The sequence below is a fragment of the Arvicanthis niloticus genome, chromosome 24 (assembly GCF_011762505.2).
Source record: "Arvicanthis niloticus isolate mArvNil1 chromosome 24, mArvNil1.pat.X, whole genome shotgun sequence".
NCBI classification, from domain to species: domain Eukaryota; kingdom Metazoa; phylum Chordata; class Mammalia; order Rodentia; family Muridae; genus Arvicanthis; species Arvicanthis niloticus.
In genome coordinates this window covers 25,485,682-25,495,906 of record NC_133432.1, presented here as the reverse complement: position 1 = coordinate 25,495,906, position 10,225 = coordinate 25,485,682, and the positions used below count along the sequence as shown (strand labels likewise).

The window sequence follows — 10,225 nt, the reverse complement described above, 5'->3', positions numbered from 1 at the left end:
GGAGGTATGTGAGTCTGAGACTATAGCTTCCCCTTCAGACTTGTACCGTAGCCACAGGCTTTCCTGCAGGGCCACAGTAAGGGCTGAAGGTGTCACTGTGAAATGCCTGGCTCAGGCACTTGGGTGGTGGAAGCCGGACAGTGAGAAGTCCATTGTCATCTTTTGACACATAACGAGTGGGAAGCCAGCTTGGACAACATGAAACAGTCTGGGAAACAAACATATGGGGAGTTTGAGAGATGGATCAAGAATTGAGAGCACTGGTTGCTCTTCCAGAGGACCTAGGTTCGATTCCCAGCACCCACATGGAGGCTCACAGCTTCAGTTCCAAAGCCTTCTTCGGGCCTCCAAGGGTACCAGGCACACATGTGGTGCACAGACAGACAGACAGACAGACAGAACACCCATACATATCAATAAGAAAAATTTTAAATGAAAAACAAAGCAAAACAACAAAACAGACAAATGGAGGAGCGGGAGAGATGGCCCAGTATAAAGGTAGTCATCGCCAGTCTTGATGAGCTGAGTTCAGTGGGCAGGTCCCCTGTGATCGAAGAAGAGCTGACTTCTTGGATTCTGCAGGTTCGTGCGTGTGCATACCGGTGTTCCCATGTCGCACACATACACACACACACACACACACACACACACACACACACACGTACACGTACAAACGGCAGGTGCTGCGCTCTCTCTCTCTCTCTCTCTCACACACACACACACAGAGAGAGAGAGAGAGAGAGAGAGAGAGAGAGAGAGAGAGCAGGATGTGTGTGTGATAGATATAATGAAAACAAAATAAAATCACCAAAGCTTGGTCTGGGCACGTGGCTTAGTTGGTAGCATGCTTGCCTAGCCCGTATGAGTCTCCCTGGGTTCGGTCCTTAGAATGAGCATCATAACAAACTCATGTGGTCGCAGCTCTTATGAGGCAGGAGGATCAGGAATTCAAGGTGAGCTTGAGGCCAGCCTGGGTTATAAGAGACCCTGTCTCAAAAACAATAAGAGCCACAAAAATACCCTGAAGAGAAAACAGGTGAGGGGGAGCAAGCAACTTCCTTGCCTGGAGCTTGGAGAGTTTTAGATGATCCCCTCCCACTTGGGAAGAAAGGGGGCGCACTTGACATTGGGAGGTGTGTTCCCGCGGACTGTCGAGTCTGCAAAGGAAGGGAAAGAAATGAGCAGAAGGGAAGAAGAGCTGCTCCACAATGTCGCCCACACGCCTCCAGCGTGGCAGAGAGGCGCGGCACCTTTAAAGCGCGACGGGGGCGTGCCGGGAACTGCCCCGCCCCCTGGGCGTGTCGTCCCGCTGACCACGCCCTCGGTTTTGGGCACTGCTGCGGCGGCTGGCGCCGGAGACCGCGCCGGCTCTGGCTGGAGTGGCGGCGGCAGCGGCGGCGGCGGCGGTGGCGGCGGTGGTAGCGGCTGTTCCTCCGAAGGCGCCGCGCGCTCCGGGACACACGTGGGCGGCCGAGAGATGGCGCGGGACCCGCGACGTGGCGCGCAGATCCCGGGACGTGGGATGGATCGGCGCGAGTGAGCCGGGGCGGCCGCGCCGCGGGGCGATGGCCGTGCCACCGCTGCTCCGCGGGGCGCTGCTGCTGTGGCCGCTGCTGGCGACGGGCGGCGCGGCGCTGGAGATCGGCCGCTTCGATCCGGAACGCGGCCGTGGCCCCGCACCGTGCCAAGCGATGGAGATCCCCATGTGCCGGGGCATCGGCTACAACCTGACCCGCATGCCCAACCTACTGGGCCACACGTCGCAGGGCGAGGCGGCCGCGCAGCTGGCGGAGTTCTCGCCCCTAGTGCAGTACGGCTGCCACAGCCACCTGCGCTTCTTCCTCTGCTCGCTCTACGCCCCGATGTGCACCGACCAGGTCTCCACTCCCATCCCCGCCTGCCGGCCCATGTGCGAGCAGGCTCGCCTGCGCTGCGCCCCCATCATGGAGCAATTCAATTTCGGCTGGCCGGACTCACTCGACTGTGCCCGGCTCCCCACGCGCAACGACCCGCACGCGCTCTGCATGGAGGCACCCGAGAACGCTACCGCAGGCCCCACAGAACCCCACAAGGGCCTGGGCATGCTCCCTGTGGCACCTCGGCCCGCGAGGCCACCGGGAGATTCAGCCCCAGGTCCCGGCAACGGTGGGACCTGCGACAACCCCGAGAAGTTCCAGTACGTGGAGAAGAGTCGCTCGTGCGCTCCGCGCTGCGGGCCGGGCGTCGAGGTGTTCTGGTCTCGGCGCGATAAGGACTTCGCGCTGGTCTGGATGGCTGTGTGGTCCGCGTTGTGTTTCTTCTCCACGGCCTTCACCGTGTTCACCTTCCTGCTGGAGCCTCACCGATTCCAGTACCCAGAGCGCCCGATCATCTTCCTTTCCATGTGCTACAATGTCTACTCCTTGGCCTTCCTGATCAGAGCGGTGGCAGGTGCGCAGAGTGTGGCCTGCGACCAGGAGGCAGGGGCTCTGTATGTGATCCAGGAGGGTCTGGAAAACACAGGCTGCACCCTGGTCTTCCTGTTGCTCTACTATTTCGGGATGGCCAGCTCACTTTGGTGGGTGGTTTTGACTCTCACCTGGTTCCTAGCTGCAGGCAAAAAATGGGGCCACGAGGCCATCGAGGCTCACGGCAGCTATTTCCACATGGCGGCTTGGGGCCTGCCAGCACTCAAGACTATCGTGGTCCTGACTCTGCGCAAGGTGGCCGGGGATGAGCTGACTGGGCTCTGCTATGTAGCCAGCATGGACCCGGCAGCCCTCACTGGCTTTGTGTTGGTACCCCTCTCTTGCTACCTGGTACTGGGCACCAGTTTCCTCCTGACCGGTTTTGTGGCCCTCTTCCATATCCGCAAAATCATGAAAACGGGCGGCACCAATACGGAGAAGCTGGAGAAGCTGATGGTCAAAATCGGAGTCTTTTCCATCCTTTACACCGTGCCGGCCACCTGCGTCATTGTCTGCTATGTTTACGAACGCCTCAACATGGACTTCTGGCGTCTTCGGGCCACAGAGCAACCATGTACTGCTGCCACCGTGCCTGGAGGCCGGAGAGACTGCTCGCTGCCAGGGGGCTCGGTGCCCACTGTGGCTGTCTTCATGCTCAAAATCTTCATGTCCTTGGTGGTGGGCATCACCAGTGGAGTCTGGGTATGGAGTTCCAAGACTTTCCAGACTTGGCAAAGCCTGTGCTACCGAAAAATGGCTGCTGGCCGAGCCCGGGCCAAGGCCTGCCGAACCCCAGGGGGCTATGGCCGGGGTACCCACTGCCACTACAAAGCCCCCACGGTGGTCTTGCATATGACTAAGACAGACCCCTCTCTGGAGAACCCCACACACCTCTAGAACATAGGCTGGGTTATGAGTTATGGTTGCTCCCTCCTTGCCCTCCCCTCCCCCCTTCAGAGACAGCTGACTAACAGCTGCCCAGCTGTCAAGGTCAGACAAGTGAGACACAGGGGGTTGAAGACTAGGGTGGGGACCTGGTAAAACTCAGGGCCTTGTCCTTCCTTCTCATGCAGGGAGTGGGCCTAGTTAAGTCCACAGAGGGTCCCAGGATAAGAAGGGGGCAGAAGGGGGCAGGGTCCAGTGCGGAGTTTATTTAATGATGTAATTTATTGTGGCATTTCTCTGGAAGCTGTGACTGGAATAAACCCTCGTGTGGCACTGCTGTGTCCTATCTGGGCTGGAAAGAAGACAAGACAGGAAACTTCATAAGCAGAGCTGGCAATGAGAGGCCATGTTCATCCTCTGACTCCCTACAAAGGAGGAAATTCCTCCGTGGGGCATCAGTGGATTATAGGAGTCCTAGACTCTGTGTGTGTGTGTGTTTTCCTTCTCACCTGTCTCAAGACTGAGATCTCTGCTTCTGAAATGAAACAAGAACCTTCTCGTGAATACCCAGGAACCCCTGGCTGTGACATGGCTACTTCTAGTCCTAACAGTGTCATCTAGCCTGTTTGGGGGAACAGGTAAGTTCCCCCACCCACCCACACTCTGCTTTAGCAAATGAGGTCAGGGCTGGGAAGAGAGCTCAGTGGATAAAGGTGCTTGCTGCTAAAACTGGGGGCTTGAGTTCAGTCGCTGGAACTCACATGGGGGTGGGGACCAACGCACACGCCTCGTTACCTATGAAAGTTGCTGAGAGCCGGGACTCAAGCTCAGTTGGCAGAGTCCTTGCCTAGCATGCATGAAGCCCTGGATTCCATCTCCAGCACGGCTCAAAAGAAGCATGGTAGAGCATGTGTATAATTCAAGTATTTGGGAAGTAGAAGCAGGAAGATCAGGAACTCAAGGTCAAGGTCAGGTATCCCCTGGCTACCAGAGACTCTTTGGACAGGAAAAAAAAAAAAAAAAAAAAAAAGGAGTAGGCAGGCCAGATGGCTCAGCAGGTAAAGTTTGCTATCTAATTTGAGTTCAATCCCTTGAACCCACTAAGAGAACCAACTCCCACAAATCCCTGACCCTCACTAAATTGATATAAAACTATTTTTTTTTAAAGAATTGCTCAGCAAGTTAGAAGCCTTGTCTTAAAAAAAACAAACAAACAAAAACTGCATTAACAACATCAACAAATAAAACCCTTCACTAACAACAAAACAAAACAGAATATTAGGTAGTTGGAGCCCCAAGCTATCTCTTGATATTTTTGGATGGAGGGGAGAGACAGGGCAGGACTACGCATGTGTCTTGGTAGCACAGTCTGGGAGCTAGGGAGCTATTGAGTTCATTGACAATTGTGTCCCTTCTCACCCACCCCAAACTCCAGAACTTGGGGCACTGACAGCAACTGTGAGAATAAAGCAGGACCACAGAGATGTGCACAGCTGTGCTGGGGCAGTTGCACAGGTGTGTGTGTGGGGGGGGGGGGGTTTGAGAAAGCACCATGTATACCTACCTGTGTGCTAGGGAAGGCTACTGGGACCTGTCCCATCCCTATCCATCCCTGTGTGGTCATCCTGGAGGTCTAGGCTGTTGACGCCAATCAGGCTGAAGTTATATGTGTGTGTGCACACACACACGCAATATATGCTGCATACATGGGCCAGAGAGAATGGCAGGTCTTTCTCAGCTCACTGATCTACAGCCTTCTCTGTGGGTGTTGTCTGTTTCCTCTCAGGTCCTTCCATTTGCACAGCATGTGCTCCTGCCCACTGTCCCATCTTCCCAGCCACAGGCAAAGATGTATTCTACACATAACCAGCATTTGTGAGGGCAGCCCCCCAAAGTATTTCTTTTTTGTATTGAGACAGGGTCTCTCTATATAGCCCTGGCTGTCCTGTCCACTAGCCTCAGACTCAAGAGATCTGCCTGTCTCTACCACCCACGGGCTGCGAAAGGCACTCAACACACTTGGCTAAGAAAGTTTTTACTTATGAAACCTCAGCCTAAACTTCATGTCTTTCGTTGTATCTTGTTGAAATCAGAGGTAGGAAACACAAAACACCTCTATTGCATGTTATTCCCTCTATCTCTGGGAACAACACGCATATGTAACATGATATGGGCTAGATACTTGGTGCACAGAACACTACTTTTGCTTCGCTGGGCATGGGACCCAGGGCATGAAAGACAGGTGGCCCACCACTGAGCCACACCCTCAGGCTTCCCTAGGAAGTTCCTTATACAGAGATCCTCATTCTCTTTGAAAGGAGCATTCACTCATCCTGTGTCTGACCCACAAAGCAAGTAACCTTGAGTCTCATACAAGGATTCTCTTGCCTGAGAAAGCTTTGATAGCCCACACTGGGAGTGAGAAGGTAGTGGGTACCCAGGATTTGCTCAAGGGCCTGTAATAGGACTTTGGCAGCCAGGTAAATGGAAAGGCAGGGGGCTGTGTTGAGGTGTACATTTAATGGGCAGTGTACCCCTTTTCCCTTGCCAGTCAGTCAGTAGGTAAGGAAGGGATTGGCTGTCTGTGCAATGGAAACAAGACTTGGTGTTGGCTTCTAGAGAAACAAACTAGAAGGGAAGATGGGAAGCAGATATTAGCAGTGAAGGGCATGCTTCAAGACTAACCATTGGTAAGAACTCAGGAGGGCAGACAGGCCATGCCAGCAAAGGCTCCAGGTGCCCAGGTCCTATTCTGTTTTATAGCAGGGGTGTGTTTGGTACAGGCTATGGCCTCTAATGGGGTAGGGTACACGCTCTCGGCAGGTGTTGTAGAATTCACTGTATTGTTCATGCTTGAAATACCCGGCTCCCAGGGCCGCACTGCCCCAAGAGAAAAAAGAACCATCATAGTTGTTTCTTCTTTATAAACACAAGTACATAATGTTTATTTGAAATTCCAATTTATTACAAGTCTACCCTTTACCGTGGTCCTTCCTCCTTTAAGACAATTTAAAACTCCCCCATGCAGTAGATGTCGCTGCAGTGGGAACCAGCTTTCTGCTAAAACACCAACACTTAGGGCAGGAAGCAGGGAGGCAGCGGTGCCAGGGACCAACAGCATGAGTGTTAGTGCTAACCTCAACCAAGCCTGTAGGAGGGAGCGAAAAGGAAGCCTTCCTCAGCCACTGGACTGGGCTAGACCCAGAGCCACAGCAAGGCTTTCCCTCAGCCCTGGGAATGGTGAACTTCCTGACCTGGTGGACTTCTTTTCCTTTAAAGAAGAGCTGAGGGACTCACATTTTCCAAATTCAAAAATCGATGGAAAAAAAAAATTAAACCCTGTCTTGTACTTTTATCAAAATCTGTCATAAAAGGGAACGCAGACTACAAACTTTTGCCTAAATACAACACGAGGCTAGACTGGCTATGAAGGGCGGAGCTGGCCTTCCCACCCCCTCCAGATGCTGACACCAATTACTGTCCGCTCCGCTGAGAAGCCCTCGGAAGGAGCATTAGGTCTGCAGAGCAGGCACCCACAGGTAGGTACAGTGCCACCAGGGCAGAGAGAGGGCTCCAACCCCAGATCCTGCTGCCCGCTGGCCTCTTTGAGGGTAGTAAAGCGAACACGTATCATAGAAACTGTACTGTACATGTGCCAAAGCAAGGTGACAAGTATTTTACAAGATGTTCTTTATACAATATCACTGCGGAGACAAGCAACTTTAATAACTACAAAAGTCAATTTAAAAAATTAAACATTTTAACTTCTTCCTGCTCTTTTTCCGGCTCCCTAAGGGCTTGTCTGGTCTGTGGGTGGGCTGGGCTCCAACACCCCTCTGGCCAGAGCCATCAAAGCCCAGGTCATAGCATGATTGGAAGCAGGACCCCAGTCTATGGGAAGTGCCTTAGTTTGTTTTTTATGAGGCGGTGAGCTGGGTGAGGGCGGGAAGGGCTGCCACAATGGAGAGTTCTCAGGAACAGCTCCAGAAATGTCCCTCTACTCTGCCACGATCAACTCAAAGCCCACACTGTCCCAAGATGCTGGTGAATACAGAATTCTGTATGGCACTCGCTGATACTGTCACCTGAGAGGGAGGAGGAGGAAGAGACAGTGCGGACATAAAGAAATAGGACTGTGTATAAATATAAATTCAAAAGATCCACACCTCACCCAGCATGGCCAGATGATGCTCCTTCCTACTGTGGGGTACAGCACCCTCTCTGAGAGCAGGGGGCTTGGCACTGCTGTAATGAGGCAGAAGAGGAGGAAGAAGAGGGAGAGGAGGAGAACAGGGCAGAGCTCATAGAAGCAGCCCTGTCTAGGCTTCTCCAGCTTCCAGAACTCAGGGGAGGCCCACCTCGGCTGCTAGCTTTTTCATTGGGCTAGTGTAGTGCTCCCTAAGAGCCTGGCTTTGCTTGAAAAAGGCCCCACAGGGAGTTGCAGAAAAAGCCCAAGCTTGGCATGGCAGGCATTTCTGGATGCTATGGACGCTTTCCCTTTAAATTCTCCCAGCTTTCCTGCCTCCCCACACCCCTTGGAGGTCTCCTCCTATCCCCCTCCTCAGCTCCCTCACTAGGGACCTGCCTCTTTACTTCTTCTGTCTTCGTCCCCTGGACTGTCCAACAGATTCTGAATCACTGTCCCCTTCGTCATCAGCGAGCCTGTCAGGAAACTTCCTGCGTTTCCTGCGGACGTAGGGGTGGCCGGGGAGGTGTTTTTGCAGCAGAGCCAGCAGACACTGCTCTGTCTTCTCCATGCAACTCAGCACGTGGCTGCCACGGCAGTTATAGAGCTCAGCGTTGGCAAACACTTGTTTCATGTCAGTGAGGAACTCTTGCACAGATCGATAGTTCCCGCAGGAGCATTTGTTCTGTATGGTCTGGAAGTCCATGGGCTGGTCGATCACATCATAGTAGTCCTCCGCCTCGTCTCTGGTCACAGGCTCCCTGTAGGAAAACACCAACTGAGAAACACGCCTGGACCAGAGAAGCACTAGCCCAGGATGCTTGCAGCCATGATCAAGCCGACCCAGGAGACAAGGTGTGCCGTCACCGCCCAGTCCCTTGCTAAGACCTGTCTCAAAAAGAAGGAGCCAGAGTAGCCCAGGAGGCGGGGCACTCACCGGAAGGGCCAGCTGAAGCGGTACTTCACCAGTTTGTGAAGGATCTCCTCACACTTTTGTAGCTCCAGACTCTGCCTCCTTGAGCTACGCTTGGTCTGAAGTACCTAGCACCAGAGGAAGCAGACAGAGTGCCAGAGGACTTAAAAAGTAGAAGAGTAGACAGGACCCACATGGACAGATGCACATGCACACACTAAAAAAAAAAATATCCCTCTCAGTTAAAACCCAGAGGAAGACAGTTCATCAGTTCCTTAGGCATCATAGTTGGGTGACACTCAAGTCAGAGAGAGTGGTTAAGGCAGCAGAGGGAAGGCAGCAGGTGCTTGTCAACAGAACAGAGAGAGGTGGCTGAAGAGGGCTAACCCTGGGAGATGGAGCCAGGATTATGGACATAAACAAGCAATTGCAGACGGCAGCGCCGACTCCAGCAGCCTGCCTGTGGAGCACCTAAGTATGTCAGGGAAGCAAGCAGGAGTGTAGCACCAGTCCTCAGCTGGCCACAGGAGGAGGTGGTTTTGGAGATGGGAAGATGCCCCTTCCCAGGCAGCCACAACTGGGTAGAACCCCAGTAGTAGGAACCTCACACACAGCACTGTCAACTTTAAGGACTGTTCTTCTCCCCAATGGCTTCTTTCATGTCAAGCCCAAACTCAACTGTAAAGACAAGCCAGTTCCTGAGAGCTTCCTTCTGTTCAAGGTCAAGTCAGATCTAAGCTACTGAAGTGGGGCCGAGATGAACAGAGGAGCGGGGCAATGTTCTAACAACTGTGGCTAAAGCAGCAGTTAGTGGCTCTGGCATTGCTGGCATTCCCACAGGGAGGCCCACCCCTCTGGGCCCACCAGAGACACATGGATACTATTTTAAAGTCCCTAACGAGCTGCAGGCTGCTGCTAACTAGGGGAGACTGTCTGCAGGCTAGGCAGGATGCCGGGCATAGCTGCTCCACGAGGGCCTGCTGCCTAGTCTGCCCAGAGCCTATCCATCTGCTGCCTCAGTCCCCAACCCAAGGGGAGGGGAAGGGAGGAGAGGCTCCCACCTGTTGCCTTGTGAATTCCCCATTGTGGACTAGAACATAAAGAATACAAAGAGTAGAGGAAGCTAAGGAACTCTTACCAGCTCATCGACCTCTGGGCCATCCTTTGGCCGTGACCTTCTGGCAGGATGTGACTTCTTACTGGGCGGTCGGCCTGGCCTTGCTGCAGGGATGACACTCTGCTTCCCTCGAATGGTCTTCCGAGGTCTCACTGAAATGAAACATGGGCTCAGAGCACAGCAGCAGAGAGGGGTGGGAGGAAGCACCATATGCGTACAGCAGGGGAGGGGAGAGACCTATCTGAGCAAACAAGCAATGACTCTCTGCAGCTGCAGAAGGCCAGGTCTCTGCACTTCTATCCTGTCTCCACTTGGTTCAGTTATATTCAGGACAAGGTCTTTGCAGGAGTTAACTGTCAAGTAACTCAGTAGGAACCATGTTTGCTAATGGCAGTATGGCTCTGCTACAGCCCAGACTTAGCCCAAGAGAATGCACACACTTGTGTGTACAAGGGACTCTGACTTTGTCTCATAATTTCCAGTTACCCTGTGCCCTGTACCCAGTGTTTTCAGGGGACGCTCACTCACATAATGGCTCACAACATTCTGCAAACCCAAGTCAGGACCTGCTTTCTCATGTTTCTGAAAATCAAGATGGTAGGTGAGGACTCTTCCCTAAGAACCCTGCCTGGAATCTCTGAAGAGAATAAACTTGAAGGCATGTAGACTACTCATGT

The 10,225-nt window shown here is 53.2% G+C and overlaps 2 protein-coding genes across 3 annotated transcripts in view; one reads left to right on the top strand and one right to left on the bottom strand.

Annotated features, from left to right (window-relative positions):
* The first annotated feature begins 1,354 nt into the window (after positions 1-1,354).
* Positions 1,355-3,654, top strand: Fzd9 (frizzled class receptor 9). Its single transcript, XM_076923164.1, has one exon. The coding sequence runs from the start codon at positions 1,566-1,568 to the stop codon at positions 3,342-3,344; it is 1,779 nt and encodes a 592-aa protein (XP_076779279.1). The 5' UTR covers positions 1,355-1,565; the 3' UTR covers positions 3,345-3,654.
* A 2,588-nt stretch (positions 3,655-6,242) lies between these two features.
* Baz1b (bromodomain adjacent to zinc finger domain 1B) overlaps positions 6,243-10,225 on the bottom strand; it is a 59,956-nt gene continuing 55,973 nt past the window's right edge. The window contains exons 17-19 of one of the 2 annotated variants that reach the window (XM_076923161.1): positions 9,570-9,700; positions 8,456-8,559; positions 6,243-8,279 (exon numbers count right to left, since the gene is read on the bottom strand). In XM_076923161.1, coding sequence (XP_076779276.1) covers positions 7,922-8,279; positions 8,456-8,559; positions 9,570-9,700 — 593 coding nt within the window. In that variant the 3' untranslated portion in view covers positions 6,243-7,921. The remainder of the gene's footprint in view (positions 8,280-8,455; positions 8,560-9,569; positions 9,701-10,225) is intronic. The other variant, XM_076923163.1, reaches the window with a different exon arrangement.

What these genes read in the sequence shown, in the direction of transcription:
- Fzd9 (XM_076923164.1), top strand. Translation starts at nt 1,566, where the DNA reads ATGGCCGTGCCACCGCTGCTCCGCGGGGCGCTGCTGCTGTGGCCGCTG.